At 40.9% G+C, this 27,195-nt stretch overlaps 2 protein-coding genes across 11 annotated transcripts in view; one reads left to right on the forward strand and one right to left on the reverse strand.

The window, feature by feature from the left end:
• GRIA3 (glutamate ionotropic receptor AMPA type subunit 3) overlaps window positions 1-5,144 on the forward strand; it is a 143,755-nt gene extending 138,611 nt beyond the window's left edge. For 2 of the 6 annotated variants that reach the window (XM_050310922.1, XM_050310918.1), the window contains exons 14-15: window positions 751-865; window positions 3,047-3,294. In XM_050310922.1, coding sequence (XP_050166879.1) covers window positions 751-865; window positions 3,047-3,292 — 361 coding nt within the window. In that variant the 3' untranslated portion in view covers window positions 3,293-3,294. The other 4 variants (XM_050310921.1, XR_007628348.1, XM_050310919.1 and 1 more) reach the window with 4 other exon arrangements.
• Window positions 5,145-12,669: 7,525 nt separating this feature from the next.
• THOC2 (THO complex subunit 2) overlaps window positions 12,670-27,195 on the reverse strand; it is a 45,805-nt gene continuing 31,279 nt past the window's right edge. The window contains exons 27-39 of one of the 5 annotated variants that reach the window (XM_050310181.1): window positions 26,716-26,847; window positions 26,439-26,623; window positions 25,531-25,715; window positions 25,130-25,232; window positions 24,309-24,745; window positions 23,395-23,453; window positions 21,847-21,882; window positions 17,627-17,764; window positions 17,224-17,293; window positions 16,988-17,145; window positions 16,302-16,378; window positions 16,145-16,192; window positions 12,670-13,532 (exon numbers count right to left, since the gene is read on the reverse strand). In XM_050310181.1, coding sequence (XP_050166138.1) covers window positions 16,165-16,192; window positions 16,302-16,378; window positions 16,988-17,145; window positions 17,224-17,293; window positions 17,627-17,764; window positions 21,847-21,882; window positions 23,395-23,453; window positions 24,309-24,745; window positions 25,130-25,232; window positions 25,531-25,715; window positions 26,439-26,623; window positions 26,716-26,847 — 1,608 coding nt within the window. In that variant the 3' untranslated portion in view covers window positions 12,670-13,532; window positions 16,145-16,164. Of the gene's footprint in view, window positions 13,533-16,144; window positions 16,193-16,301; window positions 16,379-16,987; window positions 17,146-17,223; window positions 17,294-17,626; window positions 17,765-21,846; window positions 21,964-22,571; window positions 23,454-24,308; window positions 24,746-25,129; window positions 25,233-25,530; window positions 25,716-26,438; window positions 26,624-26,715; window positions 26,848-27,195 lie in introns of those variants that run through there. The other 4 variants (XM_050310180.1, XR_007628261.1, XR_007628260.1 and 1 more) reach the window with 4 other exon arrangements.

Here is a 27,195-nt window from a genome sequence, read left to right on the forward strand (position 1 = left end):
GCACCAGTCAGCAGCTCCCTTTGTCCTGCCAACATTTCCCACCCTGGGCACTTTGAGCAAGCATTTCCATATTCACTCATTTGCTTCACAGAGGTCTGCATTTGCTTATTTTCTGCTGCAGTTCCCTGGACTGGGGGAGTTCAGGATGCAGCAGCTCCGGGGAGCGCAGCCAAGCACCGTGCCTCCAAGCACAGCCCCTGCAGCAGCAACCACGGCAGCTGGAGAAGCCGCGGCTGGCAGGGAAGCAGCCGTGAGGGCTGGCAGGACCTCCCTCCAGGAATGCAGCCTGGGGGTTTTTGCTTTGCAGATGTGCACACACCCCCACCACAGCGCAGGGGCCGTGGGGGACCGGGAGCCACGAGCGCTGTTTGCCCGTGAGAAGCCACAGTGGCTGGGTTTGGGGCTTCTGTCTGTTAGTGCAATACGAGGGTCCTGCTGGATCAAACCCACCCGAATCCATAAAGCTACTGCGAGTGCCTGTGGGGCACCAAACTGGGAAATTGGCCTTGCTTTGTTTCTACTGCCTTCATTTAACAGTGAGTGCCGATTACTCAAAGCGATATGGGCAGGACCTGGTAATGTAGAGATGCTCTAGAGTTAACTTAAGGGGATGATCCAGTTGCCTGCAGTGTAAATACTTTGTGGCCAGGAACCCTGCTTTATCGCTTTGTATAGTATTAAAGTAGTTTAAAGATTGAATAACATAAAATAACATAATATAATGTTATTTATGTTATTTCCCACGTGAAGAACTCCTGTAAACCTTGCAGTATTGAAACTCAGTGAACAAGGCATCTTAGACAAGCTGAAAAACAAATGGTGGTACGATAAGGGTGAATGTGGAGCCAAGGACTCCGGAAGTAAGGTCAGTCGCTGAAGGTCTTTTTGTACTGATTAGCAATCACATTTTGACCCCACTGTTTGTTTATACCAAGAATGACTTTCAAAAGTTGCTATTTACATTTCGAAGGTTGAAAGAAAAGACTAGAAAAAAATAATTTAAGTCTCAGAACATGACAGCGTTTTTCTTATATGCAGTAACTGACTGTAGTTGTAAGTATGTTTTACTGTGTGAGTATTTTGCTAGAAAAACATGCAAAGAGAAGCCCCCAAAGCCTCCCAAGGTGGTGTTTTCAATTAAATGTGCAAGTTTTAACACAGTCATTGTGTATGATTCAGGCCAGCATCTTATTTTTAGTTTTATTGAAAAATCGCGTTTTTGTTTCAAAATTATGACTTAGTTTCTCTACATGTCAGTTTGGGAGACAGTCACATGCTTGCTAAGGGCGTAAATTTTCAGAACACACCACTGATAAGGAAAAAACACCTTTCCCACCCTGTTTCCCAATTCAGTCTGAAATTGCTTGGATTTTAAAAAAAAAAATCTAGAAATTCCAATGGTGAGTCATTACCTAAATGTTGTATATTCCTTTTTGTACTGCTTTGAACCATTTTGCTGCTGTACTGCCCTGTTGCCCACCAGCTGTGCTGCAGGGCTGGCCAACCTCATGTGGAACTGCTGTAGACTCCAGGGGAGATCCCACCCCTGAGGTGGATCACCCCAGTAGGTGTACACTTGAATTGCAGGAAATATTTATTTACACCATTCAGTTAAAAGAAAACACAGAGGATTTTTTTTTTCCTTAATGCTTATAGAACCACTGGGGAGAAAAACCCTGTAAAAGTGCTGGGCTTGTTGGAGTGAAGGACATTTTCAAAGGCACCAAGAGGAGGAGAAATCCAGCTCCAGCTGAAATCGGTCACAGTTGAGTGCCTAACTCCCCTGGTGCCTTTGGAAGTGCTCTCTGTAATCATTCAAACAGAAAACTATAATTTCAAAGCACCCTCTCAGTGTCGGAGGACAATTTCAAGTTCCAGCAAAGCCAATAATAAAATTTCATTGATTTCAGTTGGACTGGAAGTTGCTTAGGGCACAACCCTGTAGCTGTTGTCTGAGATAAATTTGGGATCGTGGGATATCTGAACACACAGCAGCTGCAGAAGGGAAATGTAATTGAAAAGAGATATAAATGAGATCTTTAGTTTATATGTCAGGCTGTTTGCTACAACTGCATGCATCCAAACTGCTCGTGAAATGCACAGACACTTGCAAGGTAGATCCTATTTTATTGCGACTATATTTGAATTTTTCTCTCCCTGAAGAGACTTGTTAACGAAGCTCTGTCAGCAGGTGTCTTCTCTGGGCACAGCCAGGTTGCTTTGGCACCTGCCTGTCCGTCCCAGAGTAGCGTGGTGTGCCAGCCCAACCAGGGCCATGCCAGCCACCCTTCCTGCCCACAGCCAGCCCGCCTGCCCGTGCAGCAGCAAAAGGGTTGCAGCTCTATTTATTCTGATTACAGAATCCTGTCCTTAAAAATGCAAGCCTCTCCCCCATCTGACATGTACTGAAGGAAGGTAAACCCTGGCCAGTGATTTTTGTTTAACAATGTCTGTTTTTATTCAGTAACTCACTCTCTCAGAGTTGCTGGTTTAGCTCAGGGCTCTGCTGCTTGACCTCTAAGAAACTGACCACCTTCCTAGGGTGTTGTGTTTTTTTTAATATTGAAAAGAAATGTAGATAAGTTTAGGAGCATCTCAATAATTTTACCTACATTCCTGAGAACCAAATGTGCAGTGGTTTGGCTTTTTCTTTTTCTGGTTTTTCACGGCCTTTTCCAAAACCCGCTGTTTTACTCAGCCACTGCTTTCCCCGGCACAGCTTTCCCGCAGTGCCTTTGCCACCAGGGATGCTCGGCCGTAGGCAGGATTGCTCGGGGACACCAAAGGCCTGGGACAGTCAGTGGCCAAAAATATCTCATCGCCTTGGAGCCAGCCAGGGCTTCACCCGCCACAGGGTGGAAGGCAGAGCAGTCACTGCTGCGCAGCCCCAGGCTGTGGGGATGGGGGGACAGCACCGGTCCGTGAGCCGGACACCAAACACCACGAGGGTGGCATTTGCAGCTAGGACTGAGTGCAAAGTAACTTGTTGTCTGTGTGCCTGTCTGCTCCTCACAGCAAAGCTAACGGCGTCGCTCGTTTCTCTTAGGACAAGACGAGCGCTCTGAGCCTGAGCAATGTTGCCGGGGTGTTCTATATCCTGGTGGGAGGCCTGGGGCTGGCCATGATGGTGGCACTGATCGAGTTCTGCTACAAGTCTCGGGCCGAGTCCAAGCGAATGAAACTCACCAAGAACACGCAGAACTTCAAACCCGCTCCCGCCACCAACACCCAGAATTACGCCACCTACAGAGAAGGCTACAACGTGTACGGCACAGAGAGTGTGAAAATCTAGGGGTACGGCTGCGGGCCGGGACCTGAACCCGCTGGGGTTTCTCCTTTCTCTCTTTTTTTTTAGCTGTCTGTGCTAGTTTGTTGTGTGCATCAGCGGGCTGCTGCAAGGGGGCTTTTGAAACGCCATCTTGTGGCATCAGTGGTTTAAATTTCTCCCCTGCTCAGAAGTAAGCTTGGTACCACCCTGCAATGCACACAGGGGTAGCTGGCTTCATGCTGGAGGGAGTAACTCCTCTCTCCAGCATCGTGCTGGTTCAAAATGGAAGTATTTTGTTAAATGCTTTTAAAATTGCGTCTCTCTTGCTGGTGATCTCTTCCGCTATAATCAGGTTTTTTAAGCTATAATCAGGTCAGGTAAGTGCTCTTAGGAAGTCTCAAAAAAAATCTACAATAGAACAAAAACTTCTGCGCTAGAATTTGGGATTTCTGAAGCCGGAAAAGTAGAGCTGAATTGCTGAAAAATGACCCTGGAAAAGCCTGGTTAGCCCACAGCCTGTACCTCTCCCTGGGCTGAGCTCTCCTGCCCCTCACTGCCAGGCAGTGATGAAATCTTTCTGGTTTTATTATAGATCCTCACCCTGACAGCTTGCAAGAGGAAAAGCAGCAGAGAATGTGGCTACTTCATGGATTTGGACCACCTGAGCCAGTTGTACTCTCTCCGAGGTGTCAGGCATGACACGCATTGATGATGGTGCAATGTACTTTTAATAGGAAAAACTGATTTTTTTTTTCCTTCAGTGCCTTATGGAAGACTCTGAGACTCACAACAATGCAAACCATCACTGAAATATTCTTGCTTTGCTTGAAAGAAGTAAAAGAAAACAAGAGAGGAAAAGGAAAGAAAAAAAAATTTAAAAACAAAAAAAGAGAGAAAAAGAAAATAAAACAAAAAAAAAAGAAAAATGAGAAAAAGGAAAAAGAAAAGGAAAGGACTGGTAACAAGGTATTGGTATGTGAAAAAAAAAAATCTTGTAAAAAAAATCAGTGCAACAAAAGCCATTCTTTGATACCACTGCACAGTAACTGAACTTGTGTCCTGAAAGCAAATCGCAGCCGGTTTCATCAGCCACCCCAATCGTATCAAATTATGAAACTCCTCCTGGCACAAAGCCTCAGAAATCTGCTGTGTGCGAACACGGACCGGCCTGCCACTGCTTGTATGAGCTGATGTCAAGATGTTTCAGTATTTACTTACAGTGGTGTGATTTTAATTTTTTTTCTGAGCCACTTTGATCTCTCCAGCTAATTTGAGCAATTCTGTATAGCAGTAAAAGGTGTAACAGCTGAAGAAAAGAATCTGTGAGTTCAAACCAATTAAGGTCAATGACTGTGAATCTGTAAATCCAAAAGAAGGGAATTTGTGGAACTGCATGACTTGCTTCCAGATCAGTAAATTAATTCCTTGACAAGGTAGCTAAAGTGTGGGCAGAAAATATTGCATTCCTTTTTTTGTTCTATCATCAGGCATACCTACAGGTGCTTTATTAAAATGACATTGGGTGGCTTTTAAAACAAACAAACAAAAAAAATAAAAAAAAGGAAAAGCTACTTGCTGTTTAGGTTCAGACCATATATCTCTTTTCTTGCTGTGCATTTGCATTTTAATTCACTGTTTAATATCAAGAAATGAAGCAAAGAAGGGCAGGTTAGTTTTTCCCAGGCCTGCTTCTGCTTCACCCCGGTTCTCCCCAACTAGCACTGTGCTCAGCTAATGCTTCTCAGTAATGGTCCTCGTGAAACAGAAGTAAGGGAGGAGGGTGGTAACTCCAATTAGAGCTGCACTTCCAGAGTAATAGTAAGCGATCTAACATGACTCCTGCTAGTACTGTTATATTCTATCAGCTCCTGCCAACTCTTCTTTCGTGGCTCCTGGTGAGAGGATGCTCCTGTCCCTGCCCCTCAGGGAGGAGGACACCGCGCTCTGCCAGCTCTGCTCCAGGCAGGGGCTCGCTATTACTCACATCCAACGTCTTAGAGAGCAGCATTTCAGCCTTGAACCTCTGCCTGGAAACTACTTAACTTCATCTTTAAAAAAATAAAACTTTAAAAAAAAAAAAAAAGGAAAGAAAAAAATAGGAAAAGACAAAAAAAAAACCACGAAAACAAACCAACCACAAACCTTTAAACATATTGTCAATCACATGGGAAATGTTCAATGGAATATCTGCATACTAATTACCTCTAATCGACAATATGTATTTTCTGTAGTTTACGATATAGAGTTTTATTTCATCAGTAACATACAATGAAAAAGAAGCTCATTTAAACCAGTCTGACCCTTAGGCGTTTAGTTTGCTGATGATAGATTTGAACTTTTAATAGGATTTAAAAAAACAAAAAGCAAAAAAAATTAAAAAAAAAAAAAGAAAAAGAAAGTCTCGTACAAAATAAGTATTTCCAACAAAATGTAATATAAAATCATTTTAAAAGCTCATAGGAGAATAATTTATTGTTCGAGTTTTTAACAAGATATTGACAAAAGAATTGTTGTTTTGTTTTCGTTTTCTCTTCATGAAACTGTGATTTTTTTTTTTTTTCAACTTCTGAACGCGATCACGTCCCCAGCAAGGGCGAGCTAAAGCTGTGCGGTTATGAGTTGTATTTAAAGCAAACATTTTTCTTAAAAGCTGTATAAAAGATGTATGTTTATCAGATCAATTTTTAAGAGTGGAGGCTTCACAGCAGTGAAGGGGGTTTGGTAAATGGTTCGATATTTTTTAAACTTGCATGTAAAGCTAAAACAAAATGTGTTGAGTGCTTACAAATTCCGGCTACCAACTTCAAGCTATTGGAAGTTCGGCAGTAGTCTCACGATGATTTGTTTTGGTATATTTTTTTTAATTTGTTTTGCTCTGGGGGTATCTGGGGGTTCTTTCCTTTTCTTTTGGGTTTTTTTCTCTTTTTTTTTTTTTCTCTTTTTTTTTTTTGGAATTTAAGTTCCTATTTTTGGTCTTTGAAACTGCACTTCAGTGAGCAGAAAAATTGCCAAGCAAACTAATGGCTGTAAAAGCATAAAACTGCATGTGTGGGCATCAATTACTGAGCCTCATTTTGATGAGGTGTTGTACAAAGAGTTTTAATACATTTTGTAAATAAAACTGTAAAGAAAAAAAATTGAAGAGCCTGCTTATCTTTTCATCAGAAGAGAAAGAGTCCCTCCCTAACTGCTGTCCCTTTGGCCAGTCTGGGATGCTCCACAGGTACTTACCACAGAACCCTCGAATGGTTTGGGTTCAAAAGAACCTCTAAAGATCATCCATTTCCAACCACCCCACCCTAAACTCACTAGACCAGGCTGCTCAATCATCGTTCAGCCAGGCCTCAGGGGTGTCACCGGTGCTTCTCCCACCGCACTGCTGGGAAATGCTTATTTCTGGTTTGGTACCCTGCAGACCAACTAAATTATTGTTTCCTTGATGAGTGAAACTGTTTGATCCTGGCCAGGTCCAAGGGGCACCGACATTGCAACTAATCCCAACTCAATAAATTAGACTTTACTTCATCCACAGCACAGTTTTTCTGAGTCGCCACAAGCTATGAACTGTAGGAAGTAATCCTGGTATTAAATGGGATTAACAAATGGAAAAATGTACATGGCCATCACTGGTACCTTTTGCAGCTCAGCACCCAGTGCCCAGCAGTTGGTCTCAGCCATGGGACTGCTTGAGCCTGGCCCCAATCCCTGTGGAACAGCTGCCAGCCACTGGTGCTCGCTGTATGTGAGCACAGCGGAGGGACACGGGCTGAGCCCACCACCATGTCCTCAGCCAAGGCTTCAGCAACAGCAAAATAAGCTCAGGAATAAGCAAGGGCTAAGTGAGAGCAATAAACAGCAATTATTTGACCCTAAACCATCCTACAAGGACAAAGGTTTCGGGCTGTGGGTGTGAGCAGGGTGTTGTGCTGGGCACATGAGGCTCTGTCCCACCGGGCACAGGGACCCGGGACCTTCCTTGTCCTGGCCCTGGGAGAGCCCGTGCTGAAATGAGCCTATTTATATGTAAAGTGCCCACACAATGAATGCAGGGAGGCATGCAAAAAAATATTGTTCTGTCCTTTAACCTTCATTTCATGCTCAACATCCAGGCAAATGTGGGCGGGCTGCATTTTCTAGAGAGCAGTCTCGACCTGCTCCCTGCTGCCTGACAGCTCCCTGCACCCTGCACCAGCCACGGGAGGAGTCCCACCAGGGTCTCACCAAGCACCAGGTCCTGTGAAATGAATGTTAAGGTTTTCTAATACATTTGAGTTTGGCAAAACAAAGCAATTAGGGCAGGGGTGAAGAGACACAGCTGCCCCCAGTGAGCTGGGAGGCTGCACCACAGCCCTGGAACACTGGGCTCTAACACACCTCAGTGTGACCTTGTCTCTAAACTTCTGTGGGGGGCAATAATATAAGGAAAAATTCAGAGTAATGTATCCTGCTTCCAGAGTCAGCAGTGGGAGCAAAAGGAAGTCAACAGTGTTCAAGTTCAGGCCTAAAAACCCAAAGCAATAGCAACTCCTCCCCACGGCACAGAGCACAACTGACAACAAAATAAAATCAATACTGTATCACTATGGCATAGTTTTTCCTTCGAAGGTTTTGTGCAAAGGACTGCAACATTATTTTTTTAAAAATAATTATTCTTTATGGTTATTTAAATAATAATACGTCACGGGTATCAAAATTAAATTATGAAATGTCTTTGGTTCTCATATTCATCATTTCAGTCTGGAAAATTGGCTCTATTTTGCAGGCAGCAATACATAAACAAGATCTGGATAATGATAGCTCTATTCAATTAACCTAAAGGATTTAAGTACAGAGATAATATTTGCATGGATGTTATAAATTTCAAAGTAATATTAGCTCAGAATATAATACATCTAAAATTGGTATTGGAGGGACAGTGCCCCCGGGAGCAGCAGTGCCTGCAGCCCAGCACTGTGCTGAGCCACACTCAGTGCCCCTGTGGCACTGGGGCTGCAGGAAGAGCCCAGGCTGGCATTTCACCATGGGTTAATTCCAACAGGGTCAGGGCATCCACTGCTGCATCTTGCTGAGCCCAGGAGCCTCGGGCTGGAGCCCCCACCACCACCAGGATGGGATATCCTCCTGTGTGTGCCCTGTGGGGAGACACATTTAGCTAAAACTCTCCCCTGCTCCCACAACATCCCAATCCTGCTCTGACTCTGGGCTGCCTTGTCTTTGTTTTGTCAGTCTGAGAAAGACTGATGAGACTGGTTTGTAACCATGGCACCAGCACTGCAGTAGCATCAAGAAAAGTGCTTTCCAGCTTCCCCCAGGTACAGGCACTGGCAGCAGCTGCCCCACAAGGCAGGGAGCAGCCAGACCACAGGGCGTCCAGGGAGGAGTCCGAGCGAAGGAGCTGCCTTACACACCTTAGAGTTACATTAAAACCTCTGCCCTTCCCTAATGGAGCTGATCAAGCTCTCAGGAAGCACCTGCAACACTGGTTTTGTTGGCTGCCATGGCACTGGCAGACGTGTGCTGGGTGGCGGTGCCTCCATGGGCTGACAAGAAGGGCAGGATAACGAAACCTTTGTGCACACAACAAGTATTTATTTATTTCTGCTTCTAACACTGAAGTGTTAACCCTAAATTATTTATGCCATCCTGGCATTTTAGGATGACAGGACATCTTACAGCAGACCAAGGGGACAAGGTCCTACTCTGCAGCAACTTGCATTCAGATGAGCAGAAACGGGCAGCAGGAGCAGGGAAGGTGCCATGAGAAGTGGTGGAGCACAGGGCAGGGGAGAGCAGAGCCAAGGCAGAGCAGAGGTTTTCCAGAATCATTTCCCACTGGTGAAGAGGCTGTTGACACCTCCAAGCAAGCAGGCAGAGCTGACACTCAAGGTGAACTTGGAGCTAATTTGTAGCAGCAGATGAGGACTGAAACCAGGATGCGTGGTGGCACCTGGCCTGCCCCAGCAGACAGTTACAGGGATTCTCCTGTCATCTGTTTTGTTGTGGTTTCAGGTCTTCCTTACTTTATTCTCCTTTCAGGAAAGGAGGACCTGAAGGCAGTAGGAAAAAGAAAACACACACACACACACAGAAAAATAAACCAAACAAAAACAAAAACCCACACAAGCTAAAGCCAAAGGGAGACAGTTTGAGGAAGGGCAGGAAAACTTGGCAGGTGATTACAGACCTGCCATCTAAGAGCTGGGACATGCACAGAGCCAAGGAACGGGACTGAGTTAGTGCCTGGTCCACGAAGGGTTAACTGGGGCCCAGGCAAGAACCCAGGCCTTGATGGCAAAGAGAAGGTAAGGCACTTAAAGCCTATAAAAAAATGCTCAACATAAACTGCAGACATGATGCTGGTAATGACTGGTGCTTTAGATAATGTTTAGCATATAAATAAAGTAATTGACCAATTAATGAGCACATGGCAGATGCTTGATACGCTGTAACAAGTAGGGAAGGGTGTGATATAACACCAGAAATTGATTAAAGCAATTTAAAAGCAGAGCAGAGTGTGGGAGAGCAGTGCTGGGCCCTGGGCCAGCTGCTGTGGGCAGGTTTGGGGTCAGGGCCACAAGAGCAGGGAGAGAGGACAAGGGTTTGGTTCCTGCTGTGGGGGCAGAGTGGGGCACAGTGGACAGTGAGGGAAAGGGATAACTGTGGGATAACTCATATGCACTTGCAGGCCAGAAAGCCAACCCTATCCTGGGCAGCATCACAAGAAAGTGTGGACAGCAGGTCAAGGGAGGTGATTCTACTCCCTCTACTCTGCACTTCTGAGCTCCCACCTGGAGCACTGAGTCCAGCCCTGGGGTCACAACATAAGGACTTGCTGGAGCGACTCCAGAACAGACCATGAGGCCAGAGCCCCTCTCCTACGGAGGCAGGCCCAGAGTTGAGGCTGTCCAGCCTGGAGAAAGAAGGCTCTGGAGAGAGAGCGCCTTCCAGTACCTGAAGGGGCTACAAGAGAGATGGAGAGAGATGTTTAACAAGTCATGGAGGGATAGGACAAGGGGAGGAGTGACAGGACAAGGGGGAATGGCTTTAAACCAAAAGAGGACAGGTTTAAATTAGATCTTGGTAAGAAATTCTTCCCAGCGAGGGTGGTGAGGCACTGGCACAGTTGTCAGAGAAGCTGTGGCAGCCCCATCCCTGGAAGCGTTCAAGGCCAGGCTGGATGGAACTCTGAATAACCTGCTCTCGTGGAAGGCGTCCCTGCCCACGACAGAGATGATGTTTAGGGACGAGATGATCTTTAGGGTCTCTTCCAGCCCCAGCTGTTCTGTGATTCTGTAATGCCAGGATGGAGTCGGGAACAGGGACGGGGATCTGCTGCCGTGCTCGGTGCAACACTGACATGCAGCGGCCGGGATGGGGGGAGACGCCTCCTCCTGCCACCGGCGCCACCAGAGCCCCGGGGACCGCCGCGCTCCGGGAACGGCCGCACGCAGCCAGCCTCAGGTTTATCCCTCCCGTGTCCTCGGTGAAGCAGATTTTTAATATCCTTCCAAGCCTTTCGACAAATATTGGATTTGAATTCCAAATATGGGCTGAGCAGGCTAATTACCCAAAAAATCCTGCAAAATTAATGTAAGAGCCACGGTTTGATCTGAGGCAAATAAATATAAACGGTGTTTATTTAATATTCCCCTGCCCTTTAAACAAGGGAAGTTTGCCAATGTTGAGGCAAAATGCCTCATTATGGAATAGCTGAAGCTGTGGCCTATCACAGATGCTGCAGATTACACAGAGCAATTAGGACATCACATCAGACAGGGCTTAATTAACGGGTGCAGGTTTTCCCCAGGACCACCACCCACCCAGCATTGTTTGTTCTTCCCCACAACACTCTCAAATGTAGTCATAAAATCACTTAGGTTGGAAAAAATTTAAGATAATTTAAGTCCAAGTCTTAACCCAGCACTGCCATGATCACCACTAAACCCTGTGCCCAAGTGCCACCTCCACACACCCTTCAAACACTTCTCTGGGCAGCCTGTTCCAATGTCTGATCAACTTTAGAGTGAAGTGTTCCCTTATATCAAATCTAAGCCTCCCCTAGAGCACTGAGATCATTTCCTCTTGTCCTGTTACTTGGGCGAAGAGATCTGGCTACAATCTCCTTTCAGGCAGTTGTAGAGAGTGACAAGGTCCTCCCAGAGACCCCTTTTCTCCAGGCTTAATACTCCCAAGTTCCCTCAAACACTCCTTATCAGGTTTGAGCTCCAGCTCTTCCCCCAGCTCTGTTGCCCTTCTCTAGACCTGCTCTATGTCTTCCTTGTTGTGAGGGGCCCAAAACTGAACACAGGATTTGAGGTGTGGCCTCAGCAGTGGCCAGCACAGGGGGACAGTCACCATCCTGGTCCTGCTGGCCACACTATTGCATCAGCATCCCCATCCCACATCCCTTCTCTGCCACATCAGCAGAAGAAGCAGGTGAGGGATGAGCCCTCCTGCCAGGGCAGGTATGCAGTTCCTCAAAGCCAGATTGTAAATGATTGTTTCAGCTCACCTTTCAGTGTCTGGGATGCCAGACAGTCCCCTGGTTTTTGGGTGGCGTTCAGTGGCCCCACGGTGACCTCTGCCCAGGTTCACCCACCTCGCTGTGACAGCCCTGAGCCCAAGGCAGGCTGGTGGCTGCAGCCCCAGCCAAAGCCTCACCTCTCTTGCACTCCTGAAAATCCCAGAGTGACTTTGATAGAAGTATTTCATTTTAGAATGCCCTAATGAGTTAATTTAAAGTCTGAGTATTTAGCTTGGCTATTGTCCTTTTTAGGAATTCTTTCTTACCTCTAATGAGCTGGATAATTCTTACTCAATTCTCTTCTCAATTTGTCTGTGTCTTCCTTGCACTGCAGGCCAAGGGTTTGTAATCTTCTACAATTCACTCAGAAATAACCTCTAATTAATCAGAACAAAGCTAATCATGAGAATTTTACTGATAAAGTCTATAAGAACTAAAATCTCTTAACATTCAGTATTTCAAATACAGCCACCAAGACAACACTCCTCTGTCCCAAAACCAATTACCGAAACCACAGAGCACCAGGAACGCTCAACTTTTGATTAAAATTCCCTTTCTCTGGATTATATTAACAAAAACCCACCAAAACACCAACAAACCAAACCTTCAGAATATTTAAGAGATAACTAAGTCATTAATATCTGACCCAAGAGGAGATTTCAATGAACTCTGGATGCCTCAAATGAAAGGTGTAAACTTGACTGAATGCAGGAAGGCAAACCCTGATGTGTCACTTCACAGTAGGCACCACTCTTCCATGAAAGGACAGGTGCAGAGGACTCCTCAGCAAATTCAGGAACTACCTTCCCACAATTCCAATTAATATCCCATTTTTATAATAAGCCATAAAGCAATAAAGTGACCACACAGAGAATGATTTACGACCCATTGAGAAAACTATTGTTTATTTAGAAAAAAGGTTACACTGGTAGAATTCAGCAGATAAAAAAATTCTTTTTTTTTTTTTTTTTAAAAATGTCATTGTGAAATCTTCAGACTAAAGTTCAGCAATACAAAGCTCCTGTAGCTGTAACTGAAACTTAATTTATTTCAGTTTTGAAGAGAGCATTTCCAATCAATCTAAAAACAACATGACAAACAAAAGGTGTGACAAGGGACAACTGAGCACAGGTTTAGGCTGGGATGGGACAGGGCTCATTCTTTGTTTCTTTAAACAAGTCAACGTTATACACAATATACAAATAATCCCTAAGCATTGCATGAAAACAGTGCTCCCACTTAACTTTTGTTTTTTTTAGTTACTGATATTAAAAACAGGCCAAGTAATAAATAAAAACTGAGTTTAAATGAGGTAAATCCAAAAAGGTTCAATAACTGTTTATTTGTGGTTTTCAAACATCTAAAAGAATGCAATTTCAAATTGAAAGAATTACTAAATTCAGGCAGTATTTTCGACAAACTAAAGTGGAACTATGTACACATGAGACCTCATTTGCACTATGGCAACTGTTTGTTTGCAGCACATTGTGCTAAAATATGGAATAGGTAACACTTTCAGCCAGGTACTGAAAATAAATGTGTAAGAAACTAAGCAACAAGTTAAAAATACAGTAATGTACAACTTAACAATTAAGTCCTTAGCATGGGGAAATAAAGCAGAGAACTGAATAATTTAAGGAGATGCAGATGGGTCCTCTTCATTCACAATTTTCTGTGCAATCTATACTCTGGAAAATACATTTCTGGTCACAGCTGGATATCTTCCCATTTCACTGTCACCTGCAACAAAGGCACATATAATTGGAATTAGATGTCGTTCAAATGAACGCTGATCTCACAACTTCACATTTTGTTCCACTCACAACTCAAAGAATGACAGGGGAAATAGAACTATTTTCACCATTGTCCAACTCTAGTTTATTCCCCAGCAAGAACTATATTAATTTAAGCACTGCATTGTAAGTAGTGAAACACCAATTAAAAAACACAAATAGGAAACAAGTAGTCACTTGTGAAGGTAGAAACTCTTTTAGAAGTACGATCCCCTCAAAATGTTACCATCTCTAAATCAGGCGAGAAATAAATGCAGTCAATCAGATATTGTCCATTAGGAAGAAGGTTGAAGATTTAACAAACAGGAGCAGGGGATCAGATTCCACAGCTGTGCTGCTACACAAAGCACTTCTTCGTCCTTCACTGTGCACACCACGTGGTGCTGTCACTATTCCAGGCCAGATGCTCCAGTTTACACAGCTGGATGGGAATTCTACTGTGCAAGTGACATTTACCTGAGCACTTGTTACTTACAGTCATCAGAACACAGCTGGGCTATTTTAGCTGATGACAATCCTCACTTTATATTGAATTGCTAGTCAAAACTTCACATTTTCTTATTAAAGAAGCTGCAACTGCTCTGTAGTAACTTCATCTACCAAGACTGCCTTTTTTTCTTTTTTTTCCCAAAGTAACATTTAAAGAAATGGGGGGAAAAATGAAGATCTATCCACAGTGATCAGACAATACTGACTATGAAGGACAGAGTGTCAAAAAAATTCCATTAAATTCTTTCCAGAAAGCTCATAGTTTTCAGTTTGGAAACTATTGACAGGAGTATCTTCATAATTTCAAGAAGATTATAAAAGAAAAAAAATAGTACTAAGAAGCAATAACCTGAACTCCCACCCTTTCTACTATCAACACCCTTCAAAGAGCACAGGGTATCAGCATGTGCTGTTACCCAAAACCCCTCCACGTGTGCCCTCACCTTCAATGGGTGAATGAGCCACAACACCAAACAGGAGACCCTTTTTGCAATAAGCCCCCCTTTGCTTTTTGAGGTCACAATCCATGAGTGGAGACTTTTCCCCCCCCAAGACATTTCCAGATGATTGAAAGGTTTCAGAATTCAAATGCTGTTCCTAGTTTGTTTTGCAGAACACCCTGTGTTTATGTGAGCAAACCTGCAATCCTTAGGCCTCTTGGACAAGGCTTTCCAATAACAAAGCCCTTACACCTTGCAGATTTGGTCCCTGTGAGACAAACAGAAGAACTGGGGACTATGTCACAATCTTCCCCTGACAACCACTACAAGGAGGAATGTTCATCTCAGAGTCCACAGCCAAAAAATCTCACCACTAAATTTTGCCTTAAGGATTCCCAAACCTGACATCCATATAACTGAATTACAAAAGCAATGAGGTTGGAGGACTGTCCAGTCCAACATCCTTGCTCAAAAGGTAGAATGAACTACAGCAGTTGCTAGTAGACTCATTTTCAGCCATCTCAACTCTCCTTCAAGATCTGAGACAGAGAAGAACTTGTGTATTCAAAAATGCTGACTTCCCTCTCTAAAAGTATGGCTTTGTCTGATATAAAAGAAAACTGCCTGTCTTATATGGTTTTCAGTATCACTCTATGAAAGCAAATAAGTTCAAACCGTGAAAAATGCATGGCTGAATAAAAAATTGTTTTTACTTAATTTCACAACTGCTCATAGAGTCCACAAAGTTTTAATAGAAACAATTCATCAATTCTAAATAGAGAACAAAGACAAGAATTATAAAGCACTTGGGCAATTTGTGAAAATCAGGAGAGGAAGAAGTCATTCTTTGATATTTGTTGAATATTATCAGTCATTTTCATGCTTACCCAACACAATCACACTTTTTAAAATGTGAAACTGTCCATTGCTTTATGAAGAAAGATTAATAGCAGCCTGTGACTGACGTTGCACAGGTCAAATGAACTCATTTTAAGTTCCCTGGGGTGCTGTCCTACCCAAATAACTGAAAACAAACATTTTGAATCTCTTAAAATGGCTCAAAGCAAAGAGGAGAAAAAAATCCCACTCTCACACCTGTAAAACAAAATATAAGGGTCCACACATTTGCAAAAAAATAAATCCTAAAACATTCAGGGTACCATCAACTTCAATGAACAATTGACTTTTCCAAAAGATCTAGTCTGAATATGGGTTACTCAAAATACCCTGAAGTTTCTTTTTTTTCTTTAAATAGTCAATGCTTCTATGCCAAAGGTTTCCTTTATCTTCTTCCTCCTCAAATCTGATCAGATAAAAGATTAAGCAGAGATACTGAACTGACTTACTACACTGTGCAGCAATTTGGTTTAAAAGCTGCAGCTTTTGTTAAGTAAGAAGAGGATACAAAACTTGAGTTTACAACATATTAGGCAAGACACTTCTAATTAACAGGCAGATGCTCCTAATTAACAACCAGCCCCCAAAAATCCCCACAAAACAACCGAAAAACTCAAAACCCCACCCAGCCAGCCTGGGTGATTTCAGGCTGTTTTGTCTGTATATCCTTTACCAGCCAACAGGACCCATGAGAGATATAGAACCAAACAAAGTAAATAACAAAAATTTTTACCTTGACTGAAAGAATCTTCATTATCTATGCTTGTCTGAAGACTTATGAGTAGATTCAATGTTAAGAAAAAAAAAATAACCAACATATTTTGCTACATATAATAAAAAGGAAGCTCATTTTCAGTAATTCTCTGAAATGCTAATGAGTAAAAGGATATTGTTTCTTTTCTTCCTTCCCTCCAGCACTGTCCCGTTTATCTTTCTTCTCTGTTTTTTCTTTATCGTGTCTTGATTCCTTTAAAAATACACATATGGGAAACAGCTCATTATGGTACACATTGTGCAATCTGATTAGAACTGTTAATATTAACCTTACAAATGGACACAGTTTAAAAAAAAAAATCAGTCAGAATGACAGCACTCAGCTTCTGTGACTTCTGAGATTACTTTAACTTCCTCGTTCCAGTTCTTCGATGACCACTGGCACCAGAGTTAAAACTGACAGCTACTGTTTGGCAGTTCACAAACACAACTACAGCATATCTACCTGTTTTCACCAAAAACAAGCTGTGCTGACATGTATGTGAAAATCTGAATTACAGACTGGTTATAGTTACGTTAAGCCTGTTTTTAACTGTTTGCTCTCTACAGTAAGTTCTGAATTTTGCTGGTTACTGCCAAAATGAACTAGTCCTCCGTTTATCCTGCAAGGAGTGACTGGTGAAATATTTAAAGCCAGAAGATATCAGAAGTTTCAGAAGTGTTTTCCTATACATTCACAGTGTATCTTTTTAATTTAGGCCATAAAGCAGCAATAAAATTTTGGAGGGGGATGGGGGAATCAGCTTGTTCTGTCAACAACAACAAAAAAAAAAATCAACAAAATTAAAACAGCTTATTTTACCTTTTTGCTACCAGAGGAACTCTTCTCCATCTTTTCTGCCTTGATTGAATCACCCTTCTCTTTTCCTGAAGATTTTGATTTGTTTTTCTCCTTCTCTTTTTCATTTAAGCGAGGGGAATCAGAAGGACTTTCACTTTTGCTGTGTTTTGAAGAACCAGCTAAAAACAGAACAGAAAGTTGTAAACCACAGCAAGCAAAAGCCTAATAAACACCCCCACAGAAAGTGAAACACATACTTGTGCCATTTTCCTCCTTGCGTCGTTTCGTGGAATCCTGCGGTACCTCTCGGTCACTGTTTGAATGATCCTGGCACCAAATACAATTAGCAGATGTTAGACTACAACACACTCCTGAAGCAGCACCTGCTCATAGTGCCATTTTGTTGACTACTTAAAATGTAACTGGAGTTGTTACATCTTGTGTAAAGCTTCTTGAGATCGGTTTGGAGCGGGAGAAGTTTTAAATGTGTTACTGTAAACCGACCTTCGAAAGGGTAACAGAACAAAAACCCAGCTCTGATCTGAGTCACTTCTACTCCAGATGGGCTGCACAGCCAATTATTACTGCAAGGACTTGGAAGAGAAGGTTTTCCAAGCATATCCCAACTGTCTAAACTGGTTCATTAAGAATGTCACCAACCCTTTTTCGTTCTTTCCTGTCCTTCTCATCTTTCTTCTCTCTCTCTCTGGATCTCTCCCTTGACTTGTCCAAATCTTTCTTCTCCACTTCTCTCTCCTTACTCTTGGACAGTGTTGGAGTGGTGTGGTTTATGTAGTGCTGTTAAATTAAGGCAACATCACCAAATATTAATATGTACTGCTAGATGTGTAAATACAAAGTCTTACTCTAACATATTAGTTCTAGCTCAAAGACCAAAATTAAACATAAATATTTTAGCAGCAAAACAAAAAGTGATTGAAGACACATTCAAACTCGTCATCTATAATTTAACCTTAACTTTAAGCTTATTGACTCAAGACTGAAAAATCAAGAATATTTTCTCTTAACTGAAACACTTATATTTAAATACACACAATGCTGTTCATCCCAGCCCTGTGGGATGCATGAACACAAATCAGACAGCAGGGCTACAGGAACACGATATGCACATTACTGGACTGAATTAACACTTGCAATCTTGCCTGAAACAAATGAATGGAATCAGCTGCTTAAACAAGCTATTATTAATTTTTAAGGAATAACCTTTATCAACTAAGTATTTAAGCCAATACTCTGAATAATGTGTCTTTTCATTTAACTCCTGAACTTCAAATGATAAAAACACCCGAACATAGAAGAGAATTGTTTTTTCCTCTAATGTGTTTTAGATTTACTCCACAATCTCTTCTAATCAATTCTGATAAGCTCTGTAAAACATACTTGTTTCACAAAGCTGAATATTTTGAACATAAACTGTGGTTACAGGAGAGGAGAACAGAAAATAACTCACAGTAATGTCAAATGTAACACTTGATGAAGTTTAAATGTTACTGTATATATATACATATATACAAGGTAGCACATATGTTATATAAACACCTATATTACAGTAACTAAATCTGGTTTTTTAAATACAGTTTTAAGTTGGATCTTACTAAGAAGTATTAAGAGCACATTTTAAGTAAGTCTATCAAATACCAAGGGAAGTTGGTTTTAAGTTACAGCAGCACACAGATTTAAATCAGCATAACTTTAATCTTTCCCCAGTTCCATAACCTAACACAAATGTTCTTCTTATTAAAGTGTTCTCTTTATTTCTTTTTTGAGAGACACCTTACTTAAAAGGACACCAATGAAAAAGGTAAGTGAAAGATTAGTTCAGAATGATCTAGAAATCACTTTAACCAAACCAGTTAGAGCTTCAAGTAACTTTATTCTTTTTAATTAAATTAATCCTGTCCTTCCCCAGTTTCAGTAAATATTTAACTTACCAAAACCTGATGTTACTGGTCCTATGTTAAAAGTCACACTGACAATCTTAGGTCTGTTTTCCTTTATTGCTTAACTGGAATTTTATTTTCCTCCTACAACAGAGACTGAACCTTCAATACTTCACGGGATGTCTTTCTTTTTGTTCTTTTTCCTCACTCCTCCTCTTTTCTTATTCCATCTCCTACAGTGCCATTCCACAAGTAAATTTATCCTTGCTCCCTTCTTTGCTGACAGTGACACGCAAACATGTTTTCTCTAAGCAGCTCCATTCAGTTGTCTCCCAGAGATGATTTCCATGTGAGAAAATAAACACGTAGTTCTGCTTTCTCCTATTCCATTTATGTTCTCATGGCTGTTCACAACAGGTTCCACTGCTCTTCTACCATTCCATTGCAGAGTTTTGGAAAACTACATCCATCCTGCCCAGCTTTACATGAAAAGCTTTATCAACTTGCTTCTAGAAGCGCTGCCAACTGGAACCACATCAAATTTTGGGCACTGCTGTACATTGTGTAACTTGGGCAAATGACAAAGAAGAATAAACACAAACCTAACTCAAGTCCGGCATCGTTTATTTTATAACCTGCAATGTAAACCAACATTTCCATAGTCTGCCTCCGGAAAATGAGCCAAGGGAGGAAAGAAAGCAAGCCTATAAGCAGACAACAGCACTAGACTTCTAAACTTTCAGTGGAAGCTGAACTCACATCTTACAGGCTTCTGAATATCCCATCCCCTCCCCAGACCAGCACATGGCAGTAAAGAGAGTTTTGTCTTATGCCATGGACAGGGGACATGGTCATGAAGTGCTTTAAGTCTGCTAGAATGGCACTGAAGAATGAAGATTAGTTCATTAAGTAGAAAGATTAGAAAAGAGCATTTAGAAGAGGAAGGAAAGGTTTGGACACTCCCATTCCCCGAGCACTAAAAGAATAAATCCATTAAAAAGTCACACAACTGAAATATACTTTCAGCTAAGTCACACAGAGTTACTTCTAAAATGTAACTTTTCAAATTAAGAAAAATAAAGCTGTTTGTTAATCATTTAATTACAAATAGCTCCACTGTCTGCTTGATTACATCAATGTGCTAACAAGCAGAATACATATTTTTAATTAAAAATTTAGCTTAACTAATGAAAATGTGAGCAAAATTTCAATTAGCCAGTTGAATAAATAAGGAAGGGAAGAGTGAGATTGTACAGACTCCTACATACCACACTACAAACAGAGGTGAGCTCAACAAAAATATTGTAATCTTCTAATTTAAAAAAAATAATAGTTAAATATATAAGATACCATGATGATGATTTATAAAAGTATCTGGATTCAATCTACAGACACTAATTTCATCAGCTGTAAGACTAAAAGGACACTTCCTATATACACTCATTCCTATAAACAGGTATAGTTGGTATTGAAAAGATTCAATTAAAAATCCATCAGCAAGTGCCCATTACAGACTCACAGTTGATTGAAAACATACCAAGTGTTCTCAACACTGCTTCAACAAAGAGCTACAATTAAAACAACAGTGTAAACACAGAATAGGAAGTGGTAATCCATTATGCATTTTTAAATGAAGTGAATATAAGTAATAAATTATCCAAGAAGTCCAAATGGTTGGTATTTTCCAAGTGATAAATACCTGTACTGTTTAGTTACACATTGGTACTGACTGTGCAGTCAAAGATCTTTATAGCAACTTTGGAAGATCAGATCCATTTCCCACTAGTCACACACCCAGAATGTATTGGCACATTTACAGTGGTTGTGACTGTTACTGTGCAACAGTTATTATGTGCTTGAGTTCTAAAAAAGCAACAGAACAGCTACAGAATCTGTCTAAAATACAATATTCCAAGGGCTTGTCAGGCCACAGCTGGAATACTGGGCTCAGTTTTGGTCTCTGCTGTACAAAAAAGATGTGGACAGGCTGGAGATGGTCCAGGGAAGGGCCACAAAGATGATCCATGTGAGGAAAGGCAGAGAGAATGGGTTGGCTCGGGAGAGAAGAGAAGGCTTGGGGGCAATCTTATCATCATATCCCAGTATTTAAAGGGTAACTACAAACAGGATGGAGATGTGGAAGATAAGGGGTAGTGGGTACAAATTACTCCTGGGGAGATTCCAGTTGGACACAGGAGGAAAAACAATCAGTCATTGGAATAACCTCCTCAGGGAAGTGATGGACTCCCCAACACCGGACACTAAGCTCTGGCTGCACAGGGTGCTGGGCCATCTTGCCCATACCATGCATTTGCCAAGGCAGTTGATTCCTGAGGTCCCTTCCAACCTGGGATTCTCATTCTATGAACTCCTGAGAGCATTCTTGAGTATTCCTTCTCATTCATAATATAGTGAATCTGAAGAGCATTTACAGGAAGTAAATGCACAAAGATGATACTTTAGGAGTTGTCTATGATGCTTAGAAACATTACTAAAGCACAAAAACGCAAATACAATTGTATGGGGAAAGAGGAACAATATTGTAGAGATGTGTCTCAAATATTCTTTAACTAGTTGATTTTTAAGTTTGTATATTCAAACTCCCCAAACTACTCTAAGAACTCTATTTTAGCTATTTATTAGCTTTTCAACCAAATGAAGGACTTTACCATAAGGATACTTCTATACATTTACAAGTTGCAGAGGGGAACAGAAAAGATAGTGATCTATAAAACCTCTTCAAAATATTGACAGAATGGTGAATTCAAGGGATTTTTGTTATGTAGCTTCTACATAACCAACCCTCTCTCCTGTGTAGAGGTTTTTTATGACAGGACAAAAGAAATCCCTGTTAGTACACTAACATTTAAAGGAATGGAATTTGAATTTTTTGATGGAGTTTGCCACAAGAGCAAAAGTTCACTTCTCTCTGCAACAAAGCATGAAAATAAACTTTGGTGCTTTCTAAAAGATTCAAACCTTTGCTGAAGAGTCCTTGAGTTCGTTGAGGTTGTCCTGTAGAAAATGAACGGAGATGACACGTGAGCTGGAATAGTTTTCAGAAACCAGAGGGACTTTGGGAAGCACGGCCGTACCCTTGAAACAAAAAACAGCTACTCCTTCTGGAATAAATCTTATGTTAATACTGTACTCTGAATAAAGCTAGGAACTGATATACTTATTAAAAAGAAAGAAGGAGGAAAAAAAAAAAGACAGTCATATCTATTCTCTAGACTCTTATTAAATAAACTATAAAATGTGTCTATAACTAATTCTTCCTCAAATAGTGAAAAAACACTCTCTGCCTAGACAAAATATAAAGAAAAGGTAGTATTAACTCTGAATATAGGTGAACTAGAGGTGAGACAGGTTTAAAATACTTTAAAACCTGTATCTTCTCCACTTTCAGTTAAAGGTGGTAGAAGTCACTCTAGAATGATTTTATGCTGCCATTTACGAAAAACTCGATCATTATGAGTAGTTATCACTGTCACCTGTTTCCTCAAAACTAATAAAAGCTATTTGAATTTTCCAAAATTAAGCTAAATCTTTCAAGTAAATCTTACATAGAAAAATATGTACTCTTTGAAAAAAAAAAAAAGAAAAAAAAAAAAGAAGAGGTTGTTCTAGAGTTGGTAAGACGGTGAAGTTTAAAGACCCACATAATCCATCACAGTGCTCTTGATGAAGTATTAGTAACTTACAGTTTTAAATGTTCAACGTACTGCAAATTCAAAGATTCCATGAACATAGATGGTTTAGAAATAATACAAATATGGAGCAAGGAATGGCTACCCTGAGTCTTCAAGTAGGCTACGCCCATGGTTTTGTGCTGCGCTTGAGTGCTTGGGGTTTCTCTTTGCTGGGTAGGAGGCTTGGTGGCCACATCTGGTTTTATCGTAACGCAGGGCTCAACATGGTGGGAACCCATTGGGATTAAACAAACCTCGAAGGGAAGGTACAACAGAAGCTGCATGCGCACTGAATTTACACAACTACAGGAGAACTGATCACCAAGGAGACTTTAAAATGGAACTCCTTTCCAGACTCCTCCTTAGAAGGCACATATCGGTATGATGCTCATCAAGAAGCCTGATGATTTCAGAGGTATCGCACATCCCGTATCATCCAGGAATCTTCAGTGCTACAGATTCTTCAATAGAAGTGCAGAAAAATATGCTCCGCTCTGTTGCAAAGACTCATTTGCTTGTAGCTACCATTGCACTCCAAAAAAACTGACTGCTTAAAGCAATGAGGCACTTCTGTGTAAAAATTCTCTTGCCATTTCCAAACACTATTTTACAAAATTTGTGCTAGGTCCTTGAAGTATTATTTTGGTTAATTAAAAAATATTTTTATAGAAAAAAGACAGTCCGCCAATAAAGAAAAGGAATGCATTTTCTAATGCAACAAAAAACCTCCAGTGGTTCCAGTGTATACTTGGCACAAAACTTGAAGGAAGTCGAATACTGGCATCCCAAACTCGTGAGCCTAACATGGGTGCTGCCTTCCTCAGGCTATACTAACCTTTACTGTTGAGGAATGTGACGGAGAAGAATGGGTATCAACTTTGCGGCGTTTTTGTTCTGGGGAAAGAACAGAACGATGGCATTATTCAAACACAGTTACAAGAGGATAATCCAACAGTATCACTTTCTGAAGTACCAACACAATTTAAGCTAGAATTCATTTTTTACGACTACGTACATTTTGTTTTCCTTAAGCTATCTGGAGTTACCAGCATGCTTTGACCCTCTTATGAAGTGAACAAACTGCTGCTAAATTATGCTCACTTCAAACTTCCACTTTATGGAAGTCGGTATCTGAATTTCAGAGTTGCTATGAAGACCCTGAGAAGGTGAACCCACTGAAAAACATTACAATCCTCCCTTATATGGTTTGCCTTAAGCAGCACAAGTATGAAACTCAACATCAACCTCAGATCATAAAGGTTAAAAATATCAACACTAAGGATTTGCTAACCCTTAATATAAGAAGCAACTAATAAAGCTTCCTGTATCCTTCTTAAGGACCCAGACCTACATCTTCCACTTTCCCTCTTTTCTTCCAACACAAAGGTTGTGATGAAACTCTCCAGAGAACACTACTGAGATTTTTGCATTATATTTTTTCAAAACTTGAAAGGCTTAAAGTTTTAGAAATATATTTTAATAGAAGACTGGTTTAGACTTATAGCAGAAAAAAACTGACAGGCTTTGTGAAAACAAGCATTCACAGAAGACACGTGAAGTTCACACATTCATAGTCTGCCTTTTGGAGATATCCTGATCGCCTATTTTAGATACTGTATTGAAAACCCAATGTCAATATCCCAGCTATTACACAGGGATTCTTTTTCACCTTCTCCTGCATTTTTTGACGTTCAGTGGTTTTGTGGTGACATTCTATTTTTCTAGACAAGAACAGATATCCAAACTTACCCCTTTCAGATTCTGATGTTTCTGATCGGGGAACAGGTGACTTCAAGGACCCAGCTACTGGCACCTTTTCTCCTCCTTTAGCATTTTCCTTGGATTTCATTTCCTTGGCTAGATCTCTTTCTCTGGACGGCTCCTTTTCTCTCTCCTTTTCTGCAGTCGACTTCGACTCAACGATGGTAACAACCGTCTTGGACTTCTCTTCTTTTGAAGCTTTTTCTTCTTTCTTGACTTTTTCCTTCTCCTTGTCAGATTTCGGTGTTTTCTCCTTGATCTCTCTTGCTTTCTCCTCTTTGTTTGCCCGTTCTTCCTTCGGTTTATCTTTCCCATCCTTCCCAAGTGCCTTCATCTCCGGAGTGGCAGCTGGAGTCTTGTCTTTTTTTTCTTTATCTTTTTCCTTCCCGCTTTTTTCTTTATCATCTTTCTCTTTAATTATTTTGCTGCATCAAAAATATAAAGGCCAATTAGCATGCATGCAAAACACTGCTCTAATTTTATCACGTTTTACTTTTAAGGTTTGATAGCATTTCCTGAAGCAGTCAATGCAAGATTTCGGATTTGCTGTTTCTTTATCAGAAAAGCAACAAGCAAATGTTCTCATTTGTTTTATCTTTGTTTAGTTAAAATGGAATGCATTTAACAACACTGTCTGATTAGTAGAGCTGTGTATTTTGAAAAGAATAATCTCATTTATTAAACTCTAAAGAAATGGAAACAATCTATTCAGAACTTGAAAGTTAAAATAAAAGGCAGGTCATTTTCAAGCATAGTTCTGTGGCTTGGAAGGAAGAAAACTGAGAATATGAAAGAATAGTTTTTCTCACCTATTAGATGCACTATTTCCATTGCTTGTTGTCACTTTTGGTGTAGCGTTGACAGTTTTATTAATAACTTTCACCACACCCTGAAACTTCTCCTTCAGTTTATCTGTTTAAAAAAAGAGAACAGCTCTATTTTAACAAGCTAATATACATCCTATTGGTTAAAATAAAACAAGTAGCTAAGCATATTCATGTCTGGTCATGTGTGGCTAGATGCAGCTAAAATAGACAATTAGATTAAGAACACCCCCTCCCAAAATCAAGTAAAAATACAGAATGCACACTGACCCTATTTAGCATCACATTTATATTTTTTCAGCTTAATGAGCCAAATTCTGAGAAGCCTGTAATGTCAGAAGACCTCTACTAAGAAATAAACATATAATAATCATAGGTGTGTTTACCAGTCTCCTCAGTAGTGCCCTCTTCCAGTCTAACTGTATTTATTGTGAGAGACGTTGGCATCCCAGCACCACCTGGCCCATTTTGTACTGTTGCAGGTACAGCATTCCTGGCAGGTGGGTCTTTGTGGTGAAATTCATTTTCAGGTATCATGAAAGGCTTCCTACTTTTCAACTGTCCAGAATAGCTGCAAGTCGCACAGATTGTTAAATACGCACATACATAAAGCAAAACATGGGTTGAATCTTAAATGAGGATCTAATCTAACAGTTCATCTGTTATTTATTTCACAGTTTTTCCTAACTGATACGCAGTTTCTTCCCCCTTTATTGATGAGCTCAAAAGAAAAAGAAAAACAAACAAACCCACTAGACACAGAAGCAGCCCTACCTCCACACCCTCTTCATCACCACCACACACACACACACACACCTGTCAAACACACGGAACCGCTGACAAAACTTAACTGTTCGGGCAGCCTGAACTGCCCCTCAGGCATACGAGGATGATTCCACATTCACCACAGAAAGATGGAACACGTAACTAAGCATTTCTGAATCATATAAACTTCCAAAATCTAAGCAGTCTTGCAGAAATTAGCCCTTGGCTTTCTTCATTTTACTCTCCCTCCTATCTCCTTGCTGCTATACTATTTCTGTAAAATACAGCTATGCCCCTGTGAGTGGAAATCTGTACTATTTAAAGTGTTTTACTAGAGTCTTGTAAAGGAAATTAGTGATCATCCAGCACAAAATGAATGTTTCCATTCACACTGCCAGCACCGAGACGCAGGATAGCAAATCTTCTGTGATAAGGTAAAAATCAAATGTTAGGACTGTAACAGTTCCGAGTCTTTAGATGCCTTTCATGATCCACTTTTAACCACTTTCTTAAAGTAAGTTGTTGTTACCCCATAGCCAATGCATATAGATCAGGTCTCTTCTCTTTCTCTTCCTGACATATCTTGTGTACTCTTCTTTCCAAGGCTTGACCCAGGTTCAGCACTTTTGGATACCATGGAAGGATTTTGGTCAGCACAATCAGGATGTTTCTGATATGTGTATATTCACCCGTTTCCAGGCAGTGCACAGAAGCCTAAAGCACAAATTAAACTTAATGAAGTTGTTTGTTTTGGGTTTTTTTATTAAAGCTTCCAAAAACCTCAGGTTTATGGTATCTCTATTTACCTTAGTTAATTTATAGTGCCATTTGTGTACCACGTGTCTAAAATTCTCATAATCCAACTGATCAGCCTTATTTCCACCATCAAATCCAGTTGCCCGTAATATAGTCAGGAAGCCTGGATAGTTGCCACATTCCTACACATGCATCAAAGAAAAGAAAAAAATCATTTTTCAGGAAACAAAACTGGTAATTCTAAATACTAAAGAATAAGACACAATCACACTTTACGAGACTTACACACAGACTTTTTTTTCTAAAAGTTTATTTATGTCAAAATTTTAGTTGTGGGTGAGAGAACAGATTATTCATAATTTAACTAGGTTTTTTTGCAAGGAGTATTAGGAGAGTTTCCATATGTTCCCTAAATTATCTTTCAAGACAAGCTAAGTGAAAAATCAGAAATAGAAGGGTTTTTTCTAGCCAATATATTAAAATCCAACCACTCTGTTTTTAAATCTAACTAAATTCCACTAAATCCAATT

Source organism: Myiozetetes cayanensis, unplaced genomic scaffold, assembly GCF_022539395.1.
Source record: "Myiozetetes cayanensis isolate MyiCay16 unplaced genomic scaffold, myiCay2020 scf15, whole genome shotgun sequence".
In the NCBI taxonomy this organism is placed as follows: Eukaryota; Metazoa; Chordata; class Aves; order Passeriformes; family Tyrannidae; genus Myiozetetes; species Myiozetetes cayanensis.